This window comes from Psammomys obesus, unplaced genomic scaffold (assembly GCF_907164565.1).
Source record: "Psammomys obesus unplaced genomic scaffold, mPsaObe1.curated_primary_1811, whole genome shotgun sequence".
NCBI lineage: Eukaryota > Metazoa > Chordata > Mammalia > Rodentia > Muridae > Psammomys > Psammomys obesus.
Window position 1 is genome coordinate 3,244,269 of NW_026592636.1, and position 13,931 is coordinate 3,258,199.

The following is a 13,931-nucleotide window of genomic DNA, read 5'->3' on the forward strand; positions in this document are numbered from 1 at the left end:
AAGATGGACATCGGCAGAGGCCAAGCCTTTGTAGTACAGTCCAGTGTGGCTCAGCCACATGCTAAGAGTCCCTGGGTGGGCAGGAATTTCAGGTCCTGTACTGCCAACCTACCCCCAAGATGGATAACCGCTGGAGGCCGAAGCACAGATACACATTCAAGCAAACACTGTTCTATGATGAAGAACCAAACTCTTCCATTGATGTGAAAACCAAAAAGAAAAAAAAAATTTTTTTTTTTTTTCTGACAAATGCAACTTAAAGGAAGGTAAGGTTTATCTGCTTAACCTACCACTACAAGGAAATAAGGCAGGAACCTGCAGCCGCCCGTCAAGTCTCCAATGGAGAGCAGAGAGAAATGAATGCACGCATGCTCCCTGTTCGGGTGGCTTTCTCCGCCACACAGCCCAGGGCCCAAGCCCAGGGAATGGTGCCACCTTCAATGTCTTCCCACCTCCACAATCGCCCACAAACACGTTCACAGACCAACCTGATCTGGACAATCTCTCACTAAGATTTTCTTCTTGGGCAGCTTCAGATTGTGTCACGGTGACAATTGAAACTAACCACACGGACAGGCTCTACTGGAGACTGTGGGTCCCAGATTTGGAACCGCAGAGACTGGGCTAGACCCACAGGCTGCTGAGACAACAGGACAGACCTGAAAGGTAGAATCCCAAGTGGCCCTTTGGTGAAACCTCGTGACCCAACAGACCAGGTTCTTGCACACCGGAACCCTTTCGAGGCCAGTGTGGTGCCAACTAAAGCCACAAGGTGACAGGGACAAACTGGAAGCAGCAGTGCTGTGCATGGGGAGCAAGTAAAGATTCAGTCAGGCTCGGAAGGGCCTCAAAGAATGGGACAGCTGATTCTGATTACCATTAAGGAAACTGAGGCACACAGAGAGGAAGGCTCTAGGGCTCCACATGGAGGCAGGAAGCTGTGGCAGGGCCCCGTTAGCAGCCCTAGACACCTACACTGACGCCCACTGACCTCATGGGATCCTTCCTAGGAGAGGAACCTGGGGCACCCCAAGACTCCCAGAGAGGCTGAGACCATGCCTCAGTTTGGCCACAAAGACTTCACCAGGGCAAGCTGAAAGCAGGTGCCCCAAACACTGTCACCTCACAAATCAACTAAGAAAACACCCAGAAAGGACTGCCGTCCACCCGTCCAAGGCAACCTCCCAAAGGGTCCCATGGCAAAGAGGCCCCAACGTTACCACAGTGGGCCATGGACCAGCAGATCAAGCAGGTTTCACGGGAGGTCAGTGAGCTGCCAACCCCTCCCACGGGATAGAAGCAAGGGACAAACCAGAAGCCCAAGGCTGGAGCTGCAGAACGAATCCTTGGGATTCAGGACGCAGGGACCAAGGTACACCTACCATGTTGGCAAAAGTGCTATATCCTGGCCTCACAGATCTCTACATTGCCTAGGGACACCTGCTCACTGCCGGCCAGGTGGGACTCCTGGCTTTGGCCACCCCAAGAGAATTAATCTCCATCATCTTAACCCAACTCCCAGCCCCACACAGGACAAAAAACTCAGTTCTGCAGCCTGCACTCAGCCTCCTTTTAAAAGGAACCTGGGTACCCAAGATGGGCTCCAAGTGTCTCCCTCACTACAGTGGTGAAGGAAGGAACACTGTGTCCTCCCAGCCTCGCAGATCCCACAGGTGCTGGCAAGGCTGCTCCACCAGCTCAGTCCTGTAAATGTGGAAACTGAGGCTAAGAGCCAGCAAGCCACTTTCCAGAGGCTGGAGGGAAAGCAGGGTAGACCCGCCAGCCAGGCCTGGGGCCACCTCCCTGTGGGCCCCACAGCTGCCTCCACCCGTCACACTTGGACGGGTCTGCCCCAGGCGGCTGGCTCAGAGCCCACGTGAGGCTTTCCAAGCAAATGTGAGCAAAGTCACGGAGCCCAGAAGCTAGGCGCAGCCCTCGGCTCCCACCACGCCTGCCCCACAGACTCCTGTTTCCAGAGGCTATTAATGATCCAACCCAGGGCCTCTGGACCAGTGTCCAGTTCCCTCTGAGTGCGGAAGGCCAGACAAAATACTCATTCCGCACTCTCAGGACCCAGGCTCCGTGCAGATGGGTGTGAAGGGAAACACAGACTGGCTGGGGGCCAGCACAGACTGTCCAGCTTGTCCCCATGTCCCCATTGCCTGTCACACTTCTGAGCCTCCTGACACAGTCCCCCACCCCGCCCCCGGCTCATTTGCTGAAAGCCACAGGCAACCAGGACCAACTCAACCAGTGAGTAAACAGATAAACTTTGGTCTATCCGCATAGTAGAATACCACTCAGCCATAAAAAGGGTTGACGTCTTGCCACATGCTACAAAGAAGTCAGACAGAACACTATTGAAATGCAGCCAGGTACAAACTGGCTAATTCTAACTACTCAGGGGGCTGAGGCCAGGGGATCACTTGAGCCCAGGAGTTCAAGGCTAGCCTGGGTCCCACAGAAAGACACGACTAGCCCCAAAGAGTGCCCAGAACAAGCAGATTCCAGAGACATAACAAAAACTGCAAGAGGAAGATGGGAAAGCACTGTTCAATAATAATGGAATTTGCTTTGGAACAATGAATATGTTTTCTAACTTGATAGTTGCAGTCCACATGAACGTGTCCAATGCTTGGGTCCTGCACGCTTTAAGGAGGTGTGACTCTAAGGATGTGGGCTTGAATTCCAATACTTTTTGAGATTTATTTTTATTTTATGTGTATGAGCAGCTTACCTATGTATGTACCTACAGAGGCCAGAAGACTAGGTGCTGGGTCCTCTGGAACTGAGCTAAGGTTGGGAGGTTGGGAGCTAAGATGCCGGGAATCGAACCCCGGTCCTCTGTAAGAACAGCAAGTGTACCTAACCACTGAATCATCTCTCTAGCCCCTTCGATCCCAATTTTTAATTTTTATTTCTTGGGTTACTTGGAGGGGCTGGCCTTGAGCTGGGGACCCTCCTGCCTCTACCTCCCGAGCACTGGATGACACTCATGCCAGCATGCCCAGCTGCTGCAGAGATAGCTGCCGTTCTTGCAGAGGAGTGTGGTCCCGGCACCTACTTTGGGCAGCTCAGAATGGCCTGTACTTTTAGTTCCAGGGGATCCGGTGCCCTCAGCTGAACTCCAGTGGTGATCTGTACACACACAAGACACACACACTTTAAAATACAAATAAATCTTTTGAAAAATTCAGTTTTAGAGCCAAGCATGGTGGTGTATTCCTTTAATCCCAGGGCTCAGAAGGCAGAGGCAGGAGGAACTCTGTGAGTTCAAGGGTCAACCTGATCTACACATCCAATTCCAGGCCAATCACAGCTACAGTGAACTCTGTTCTATCTCTCATACACACACACACACACATACACACACACACACACATATATATATATATGTAACTAATAACCCCAGTTCCATACCACTCCCCTAAGACTCCCTGACTCACTCCACCCTGTGTGTCCTTCAGTCCAGTGTTCAATCTTCCCAAAGGCTTCCCGGCCTCTGGCTCATACAGCATGAGCTGACCTTTCTCAGCAGTCTGGGCTCTGAAACCTCTGGTCCATGTGCCCAGGGTGAGGACTCATTTCTCCCACAGGTTTGTACCAGCCCCTGAGCCTCACATGCCCCTCGCCATGGACACCAAGACTGCCTTTGTGTGCCACCCTGTCCCATTCTACCCAAAGAGCTTAGCCTGGCACCAGTCACCAGAAAAAAACAAGTTCAGTAACGACAGCCATGGGTGCTCCCCACTAAGGAATCACTAAATTGGTGGCAGGAAGGATGTCCATGGCCACGTTATCGGAAAGAAAAGCAAGATGGAGTCATCCACCTACCTCCCCCTACCAAGTGCCAAGGCTGGGACTAGACAATGGGCCCCAGGGCCCTGGCCCTATCGCTTTACTCCCCCACCCTCATCTGTGGCTGGAGAGTTTAATTCATCAGTTACCAGATATCCAAGATTACCACGCAGAAGAAAAGCTCATAGCAGGGCCTAGGAAGGTGGCTCAGCTGGCGAAGTGTGTGCTGTGCAAGCCTCATACATACCCGGCACCCATGTAGAGAAACAGGCATGGTGACATGCTTATAACCGGTGAGGCCCAGCTCCCGTGGAGAGACCTTGTCTCAAAGAACAAGGTGGATGGCTCCTGAGAAACACTACCCAAGGCTCACCACCATCTTCCATACACACATGATGGCTCCTGAGGAAAACCGTTGAAGGTTTGACCTCTGACCTTTACATGCACAGGCATGGACATACTCAAGCATATAGAAAAGAAAGAAAGAAATCTAAACCATGTAGAAACAGCCCCAGAGTTCCCAGGCCAGAAAGATCAAAGGCTATGTCACACAACTATCCCCAAAGCTCTGCCACCACCACCCAGGCCTGGGCTAGGGGCAGCGCTGCTTGTACCTAACACTCCCCACCACACGGAAGAAGAGGGGGCCAGATACTTACACCAAGCACAGAGAGGCTAGGTGAGCCTCCGAAAACAAACAGCAATTGAGCATTTAAAACAAAACAAAAAACCTGGCTGCTCTGACCACCCCACTCTCGAGGCCTGTGCAAAGCAGGTGACAGAGTCCTCACCTGGCTGCACCCATCCCCCCACCCCTGTGTGACGCCCCTGTTAGGCCATTCTGCTAGAGGCCTGAGTAGCCACACTCTGAAGTCAAAATAAAAAGGGTTCCAACTACGCTGGGAACCACAAGGTGGCTTTCCCCAGAGAAGCTCGGGACCAACGTCGGATCGAACAGGTTGCCTGGGTAATTTGTTGCGCAGAGGGATCAAGGACAGGGCCCTGATCTGGGGGGGACTCCACACCGCATTTAACCCTACGTGTGCTGGCTGGGCCCTCCCAGGGGCAGGCAGCCCGCACCTTCAGGAACCTCCCTCCAAGTAGACAGGCTAGGCGAGTCCAGGACAAGTGCTTTAGGCGTGGAGAAGAGAAGCTTCCAGGCTGGGGAATGCCGGTTCTCCACACGGGGACCACCAGAACAAAGGCTTTTCTGTGGGCTCACGGCTTCAATTTGCAACAGGAAGCAATCAGGAAAAATAATTAGCTGCCTTCCCTCCAGACTCCCAAAGCGTGAATCTCACAGAGACATGGGGGGGGGGGGGGGCGTCGCACAGCCACGGAGAAGAGTCAAAATAAGAGCTTCAGGAAGATTCCTCCCTTTGCTTCCATTTTAGGCCTGGATTACCCCATCAGCTGGTACTCCTGGGGCCTGGCTTCCTAATGTTAAAATATTCGACTCTATTTTTGCCTCATACACCACCAAACTATAAAGACGTTAAGTCTGAGATACCAGATGACAGGCAGGGGGTTCCAGTAATGTCAACCCCACCTCGGACAGGAAAGTCGGCTTACAAACCCCACCTTTAAAACAAACACCCCCCCCCCCCCATATCCCTTCTGCAGCCACGACCAAGGCATTTCCGGAAAGAGCAGCGCTGGCCTGGACTTCCCACGGCCTGTCATGGTTTTGTCTTCGCCTTGTTTTGCGAGCACCAGACAGGGTCAGAAAATGTAAACATGCTCCCGAGGGAGACAAGTTTAGGGGGAGAGACTCCCCAAGAGATGAGGCTGAAAAGCGCTAGGACTGGAGGAAGCCAGCCTCCCTCGACCGAACCCCCCCTCCCCAAAACCTGAGTGGAAGGGACTACAGCCCAGGGAATCTGAGCACAGAGCCCGGCCTAGCTAGCCATCTCCCTCGAGTGTCTACCCTGAAAATACACAGGGGGACAGCTGTTCGCCTTAATAAGGCCCAGACAAAGGGGCCTGAGGTTGTCCCCCTAGCCCACCCCAAACTGCCATCAACACCATCCAGGAGTTCAAGAGTATCTGCCGGACCCCTGGACAGCCACGCTCCAGAAAAACAAAACACAACGCACCCGAAAACAATGATTTAGGTGGCAAGAGGCTTGCTTTAAAAACCACATGGCAATCTCCGAATTAAAAGAACATGTGTAGCGTTTCCAACCGCTTCGTTTCTCGACAGTCCGCCTGACCTCAACTCCACCCCTCAGGACACACCAAAAGTTAGAAAGTTCTCCAGCCGGCCACCTCCCCGAAGGTAGGTCCAACTGAGGCAGACTCATACCTCCCCACACCATGGCACCCAAACCGAGCCAAGTGATGCCAGGGCTGGACACTGGTCAGCTGCGGCCAGGCGCCACCGTTTAGGGGCCTGAGCGGTCCCTGGGGTCACGGGGGCACCTGGCAGGTGTCAGTCGGTTTGGAAAGCTGACAGCCACGCAGGTCACAGAGACAGCAGCCAGGGCCAGGCCGCCCCGCGCGGAGCTCTCCGAACTTCCTAGCTTGCAACTTCAGACACTTCCCAGGGCTCGGTAGGCCCGCCGCCGCCAGCAGGCTCGCGAAAAGTTTTCCCGGTAGTTTCGCGACAGGCCAGGCCCGCCCCGGGCCACCGCGATGCCCGTGGGCGCCCCGCTGAGCGCGCTCCGTGCCCTGCGCCCCGAGCCTTGGGCAGGTGAGGGCCCGCCCGCGCCGCACCTGGCGGGCTGGGTCCCCGGGGAGGGGCCCCGGCGGGAGAGACAAAGGGCCCCGCGCGCGGTCCCCCGGCGCGCGCTCCAACTCTCCCGCAACTTGCAAAGTGGCTGCTGCGGCCCCGGCCATTGTCCCCCCCCGCCCCCGCGCCCACCTTACCCGCGGCGGTGGCCAGGCTGCAGCACAGCGCCAGCAGCAGCAGCAGCGGCGGCGGCGGCGGAGGCGGCGGAGGGGCCCGGGTCGGCACCGTTTCCATGTCGTCCGGCGGCCGGGAGCGCCGCGCGCTCACTCGGGCTCCATGGCGCGCGCGGCAGCGGCGGCGGCGGCGGTGGATCCTCGCGGCTCCCGGCGCCTCCTGCTCCCGCCTCGGGCGCCGCGGCCCAAGACGACGCGGGAGGAGGGAGCGGAAGCCGAGCCGGTCTCCGCCCCCCGCGCCGCCCGCGCCGCCCGCGCCCCCCTCCAAGCCGCGCCCTCCTGCGGGCGCCCGGGAGCCGGGCCGGCGCGTTCCTCCGGGCCCGCGACGGGAGAGGACCCCGCGAGCAAGAGAGTCCTCTGCCGAGCCCCTACACTGACAAGTGGGGAAACTGAGGCACGTGGAGGAGTGACCCAAGCAGCCAGGAGGCCTCAGGGCTAGAAGCCAGGGGTCCCCGGAGCTAGATCTGGGCACTTTTCACCACAACTGTGCCACCTAACTGAGGGACACCTGAACTCACTTGGGAAGCACAGGCGCAGAAGTACATGGTGCTGGAGGAGCTGAGGACTTTTAGATTTATTTTTGTTTTATGTGTATGAGCGTTTGCCTACACTTATGTGGCAAGAAGTCCCAGGAAACCAGTGGGTGTCGGGTGGCCCAGAACTGGAGTTACAGGTGGTCGTGAGCCACCATGTGAATACAGGGAACTCAGGTGCCCAAAAGGGCAGTAAGTGCTTCTAACTGCTGAGCCTTCTCTCCAGCAGGGCTTTCTAGATCCTCACACCTTGATCAAGTCTGTGTGTAATCTCTTAATGTCCTTATAAAGTAAGACAGTAAAGTAAGACTTTGCAAGGTGGAGAGGAAGGACAGACGCTGAGGTGACCTCACAGAGCCAGTGGTCAGGAAGGTGCCTCTGCCCTCTGGGGTTTATGCTAGGAAGAGACAAATAAAAATAAGAACCCAAACAAACAAGTAAATAGCCAGAGCCGTGAGGGACGGCGCTCATGCCTGTAGTCCCTGCCTTGCAAGATTGAGGCAGGAGGCTTGCCACGAGTTTGAGGCCACCCTGGGCTACAGTGAGAGCCTGTTTAAAGACAATGGATGGAGTCCTTGACTCCCTAGGGTGCACGCAAGGACCTGGGCTCACACACCGCCCCCAGCACTGTATAAACCAGACACGCTAGCACAGGCGAAATGATCAAAAGGAAAGTCAAGGTCGGCCAGCAAGATGGCTCCTGTTAACCTAAGTTCAATCCTGGGATCCCAGAATGGAAGGAAAGAACTGACTCCTAATACTCGTGTTCTGATAAGAAAACACGAAGTCCAAGGAACAGCCAGTAGGGGGAGGGGACGGCCGGGAGAAGAAAACCTAGGGCCAGGGTCCCAAGGGTCAAGGCAGAGATTTTAATGCGGAAGCAGACCAGTGGTGCAGGAAGCACAGTCTCCTGGGGTGGCTGTATCCAATCGCAGACGCAGACCGGAAGAGGAGTCGGGAGGTCTCCGGCACTGGATGCTACTCACCCAAGCCCAACCCCCACTCCCCTCCACCTTCAACTCAGAGCCGAAAGCACATAACTCTTTGCTCTGTCCCCACTCTCACCACACACCCCCAAGGTCATCACACACACCCCCAAGGTCTTCCTCGGTCCGCCCTGCAGCCAGTGAGCACACTAAATAAGCCAGCTCTGACGGGTCTTCCCCTCCACAGCTTGGCTGATGCTCCACCACACAGCCCGACCTACCCGCACCTCCTTCACCTCTAACTTTACTACCTCATAGGCTGCGACTGTAATGGCTCCTTGCAGAGACAGGCACACACCTGCCCCGGGAGAGGGCCTCTCCGCTAGGATTCTTTCACCCCGCTTAGTTCTTGAAAACTGTACTGCCTCCCCCCACCCTTACCCCCCACCGTAGCTCACCCTTGCCAACACTTCCTGCATTCTCTGCTTCTCCTAGGTGCCAGCTGTTACCCTGCAGAGTATGTGGTTACTGCTCTGTCTGCCTCCCATTATAACAGATCTGTCTGTCTAATTTCCTGTGCAGAGGCCAGGGCCCGGCACATAGTAGGTGCTCAGTAAATAGTAAATGTTCGTTAAATGGGTGACGGAAGCAAGAGATCTGACTTTCTTTCATTAAAGAAGCACCCTGAATCTCTGTGGGTTCAAGGCCAGCCTGGTCTACAAAGCGAGTCCAGGACAGCCAAGGCCACACAGGGAAAACCCTGTATGGAAAAAAACCGAAGAGGAGGAGGAGGAAGAGGAGGAAGAATTACCCTGAGTGCTAAGCAGGGCTGGGACTGTAAGAGGAGGGGGATACAGGTCCGATGGGAGGTGGTGGTCCAGAAAGGAGAGTCTAAACAAGGGCCACCAAACAGGATGAGAAATGGCACCTCCACCCCTCCCTGGGCTGGGCTGCTGTAACCTTGGGTCAGACTCCATCCGGCCTTCAAGCCCAAGTGCCGATTCCCTGGGAACTGGCCCTCCACAGTGCTCTCCACAGCTGCACTCCCCTGGAGTTCACAGCCCCTGACCCACCGAGTGCTCCAGGCCCCTGAGGACCAGCCTGTCCTCCCCCTAGCCCCCTGTGCTCTGCACTGAAGCCCCGTTAAGCCCAAGCCTGTGTGGCGTGGCCATGCAGCACCTGCAGAGATCGGCGTATGAGCGTTTCCCTGATGGGACCACACTGCAGCCAGGCTCGTGGAGACCCCTTCCTGCTAGGCAAGAACCAGTGGTGAATTTTGGTAGCCTTTTATCACCTAGCTCGCATGTGCTACAAGCTCTTCTTGCTTTCCGCTGTGCTGTTTATACTCTTGGCATAGTTTCACTTTGTCGGTCACAGGCAAGGCCGGGACCACGCAGGCCGAAAGCCCTGGGTATGATTCTATGTTTTTCTCTATGCTTGTTTGAGGGGTAAAGCCCTCCTTTCCCCTCTCTGTCTCTATCGATCCTCGGATGTGACCATTAGTCCCGGGTATTTTGGGACATGTAACCACGTCTCTAGAGAAGCAGCTGCAGTCACATTGAGTGAGCCCATGGCAGTGAAGGGAGCAGTGGGTCCTGCTTCTGTAGCTGTTCTGAGGAAGCTGTGTCTGAGCAACAGAGACTTAGAAAAGTGCTTTAAGAACCACTTAAAGATGGTATGAGAAATTGATAGGTGCATGTCAGGAAAGGTTGCTTGATACAGTGGGCACATCTCTGTCTAAAATTTAGAAAGTTCTGTGACACAGGGATGCTGTTTGGTAAATGGACTTACACCCATGGCTAATCTGTCTCTCGCTATGTAACCGCATTTGCTACCAGTTGGACATGTGCTCATGTCCACAGGACATGCCTGACGAGACGTTTATTTTTGGATTGCTGCTATTGTGCTTTGTAGTATAAAATATGGTTGGGGGTGACTGACCCAGTGGGAGGGGGGAAGGAGGGAGGAAAGGCATTGGGGGCTTCTTGTAATGAGGGGGCTTATGAGGTGCTGATGTTATGATTTCTTTAAATAAAATAACCAGTGATGTCACTGCTCAGGCAAGCAGAACTGTGATTGTATAAATAAAGATGGCTGGAGCTATTCAGGGCCACTTGCCTGAAAGTCAACAGGTGGGCAGTGTCTTCCCTTTCCCCTCTCAGGACCTGAACCCTTAAAGCTGGAGCTGGTCTCTGGCACCTGTGCACCCACATACTTGTGCCAATGTCCTTCCACTGTTTCTGGCCCACAGACCGAAAGTCTCTAGGAACAGTACAAGCCAGCAGAGGCTGGGGCGGGGGGCAGCGCAGCAGAGGTATCTGGGTTACAGTTGGGGAGCTGTAGATGGTGAGGGACAGTGATGACTTCTTCAAGAAGAGCTCTGGGCCTTGCGGGGGCGGGGGGCTAGCTATAGAGAGAGCTGAAGGGGGCCACTGCAGTATGGGGCTGGTTCAGAGTTCAAAGCCAAACTCCAAATTTGAAAATGGCACGCCAGTGAGATAGCTCATCAGGAGGCTGGGTGGGGTCACTGGCACTAGGGCCTGATGACCTGTGTCCAGTCCCTGGGAGCTACACAGTAGGGAGAGAAAACTGGTTCCCATGGGTTGTCTTCTGATTGCCATACGCATGCCACTGAATAGGCACACACTGTTGTGGGATAAAACTCTTCCTGGGGAACTGCAACACACAACACACGTCTGCTCATCTCAGACAGGGAGCCCAGGACAGGCCAAAGAACACATAACTCCCAAGTCCAGCTTGGTAAACCATGAGTTTTCTTGGGGTTACTTACAGGATGAGGGTGAGGGGTTTCTTCCAGGAGCAGAAATGACTCAAAGACAACTGTATCACTAAGGCCCACCCCAGCATGGGTGACCACTCACAAAAACTGGGAACCTGGAGCACACTGCACAGTCTGCAGACAGCTCAACAAGTTGAAGAGGGTCCCTTTTCAGTTGTTCCAAACCTCTTCCAGGAAGTTCAGCTGGTTTCTGCTTCCAGGTAGCAGGTCTAGTCTCAGTCTTCTTTGCAGCTTGGCCCTGCTCCTCTGAGACACAGTCTCCACTTTCATTGTATATTTTGGCAGAGGGGGACCTAGTGAATCTGGTTGGTTTCAGGGACTTCCTGGAGCTGTTTTGAGTTGTTTGCCTTCCTGCTTAAGGAGCATCCTTGCAAGATGGAATGTGTCAGTCTTGGAGAAAACTGTTAGACTGAGCTCTTGAGCACATATACTCACACATGCAATGAATAGCTAAATACATTTAATTTTAAAATAAGCTGGGTGTGGTGGTGCACATCTTTATTCCCAGTGCTTAGGAGGCAGAGGCAAGTGGATCTTTTTGAATTCAAGGCCAGCAAGGACGATATAGGGAGGCCCTATCTCAAAAACTAAAATAAGAAGGCTAGAGAGATGACTCAGTGGTTAAGAGCACTTGTTGCTCTTCCAGAAGACCTGGGTTCTATTCCTAGTACCCACACAGGAGCTCACAACCATCTGTAACGCCAGATCCAGGAAATCCATTGCCCTTTTCTGGCCTCCACAGCATTAGGCACACATACGGTGCACAGGCATACAGATACAAGCAAAACAGTAACACACATAAAATAAAAAAATTTTAAAAACTAAAATTACATTTGTAAGGGATTTGGAGAAGTAGAAGACCCAGTCATCAGTTAAGCAAGTGATTAAAAGTAAAATACACACACACACACACACACACACACAAATGGAAGGCCTGAGGAAGTGGCCACTTAGTTGCCAAAAAGAAGGCCCAGGCCTCTGGCTCCAAAGTCACATCATTTCGAAGTCTCAAGTGGCCAGACTCCAATGTGGACCCTCCAGAAAAGTCCAAAGAACACACCAGAACTCATCACTATTCCAGCCTGCAGACTTCTGACGTCACAGGGTCAGCCATTTTTAGAGCCTTTGGTAACACAGTGCAATCAGAGAATGTGCTAAGCTCCAACTTCCCTGGAAGGTCGCCTGTCACAGCTCCTGACGGTGACGCACTCCCTTAGGTCTGGTGTTTGATAGTTCTCACCCTTAGCCTGGTCCTCAGATGCGAGTTCCAACTCCGGGAAGTAGTGAGGGCCAGCACCTGTCCTATCTAATCGTTTCCGGGGACAGGGGCTCAACCTGGGTCCTCATAGGGCCCATCAGAGAATAACGTCTCCATCTCTTCGGTTCCCCTCCCAGGCAGAAACGGCTGACTCAGAAAGTCATTCCAGGCACCAGCACCCCTCCTGCCTGGAGGGTGACACCAAAGGTCAGAAGTGTGCCTGGGGCTCTGTAAGCATCCTTCCTTAAGGAGCTGAGAGGCACAGTCTCCATGTGCGTGCCCACGGAGGACCCAATCCTCAGACACCAGACACGGCTGCCTGGAAACCTGCACCCAGAGCAGGCCAAAGGAAGTTGCAGTGGGCACCGGAAAGCTTAGCTGGACAGCCATGGTCTTTGAGCTGGCTGGCGTGAGAGGCTTGGGCTGATTTTCCCCTCTGGGCCTTGGTTCCTTCATCCACACAGTGGGGATGGAAAGTAATGTCTGGTAGACTTCTCCTAGTGCCGATTCAACCCTCAAGACTGTAACTCATGTTTATCACAGATCTAAGACCGGACAGGGGGTAGGTGTTCCAATGCTCCCCGCACCCCAGACGCCTCCTACTTCTTTCACTGTTATTTCACTTTGGGGGTGTTTGTTTTGAGACCGGGTCTCTTATAGCCCAGGCTGGTCTTGAACTCACTATGTAGCTGAGGATGACCTTGAACCTCTGACCCTTCTGCCTCCACTTCCTAAGTGCTGGGGATTACAAGCACATGCCTCCATGCCACATTTACGAAGGGTCAGGGAAAGTGGGCCATGGTGGCACATACCTTTAGTACCAGCACTCTGGAGGTAGAGACAGACAGGTCTCTAAGTTCAAGGCCAGCCTGATCTACAGACTGAGTTTTACGACAGCCAGGGAGACCCAGAGAAATGAATGCTAGGTAAGTACCCTGCCAACTGAGGTACACCCCAGCCGCTACCTCTTCCCGGAGCCATGAGTCACAGGTCCCTCCTGACTCTGAAGCTGTTGTCTTAGCCTTCCTCATCACTCAGTGGTGCTGGATCTTGCCTCATTCAAAGGGCACCAAGGAGTATTTCGTTTTCATTACAAGCTAAGGAAGAGATGTACTTGATTGGGTTTCTTTCGTGAATACCTTCGGAGACTTGAGGTGGACTGAATATGGCTCTCTGAAGACAGAGATGCTCTGGACCCCTCAAACCTGTAATTGTTAACCTGCAGCAGGATTAAGAGAAAGCCCTGAAATAGATTGTCCTGGAGCATCCTTGTGGACCCGAATCCAATGACAGATGTCCTTAGGGAGGACAGTTGAGTGTGATGGCACAGTCCTGCATGAGTTGGATGCTGCAAGAGTGTTTCCAGAGCAAGCACCCTGAGCTAAGTGAGTTCAGGACCAGTCTGTGCAACTTAGCGCAATTCTGTCTCAAAATAAAGCTTTTTAGACAGGTTTAGGGGCTGGGGAGATAGTGTCATGGGTAAAGTGCTTGCTGTATGAGCCTGACGGCCTGAGCTCAGATTCCAAGAACCCACACAAAAAAGCAAGATGCACCAATATCCGTAATCCCAGTGCACCCAGGAAATGAGAGGAGAACCAAAGGAGGCTTAAAACCCAGCCATGCTGGCATACACAGCAGTGAACAAGAGAGACCCCAGCCCAGACAAGACGGAAGGAGGACCAACACCTGGCATTGTCCCTGATCTACACGTG

At 53.8% G+C, this 13,931-nt stretch overlaps 1 protein-coding gene across 1 annotated transcript in view; it reads right to left on the reverse strand.

Annotated features, from left to right (window-relative positions):
- Positions 1 to 6,900, reverse strand: part of Lrp5 (LDL receptor related protein 5) — a 98,445-nt gene extending 91,545 nt beyond the window's left edge. Inside the window, exon 1 of the mRNA XM_055614776.1 lies at positions 6,667 to 6,900. Coding sequence (XP_055470751.1) covers positions 6,667 to 6,763 — 97 coding nt within the window. The 5' untranslated portion in view covers positions 6,764 to 6,900. The remainder of the gene's footprint in view (positions 1 to 6,666) is intronic.
- Positions 6,901 to 13,931: the final 7,031 nt, after the last annotated feature.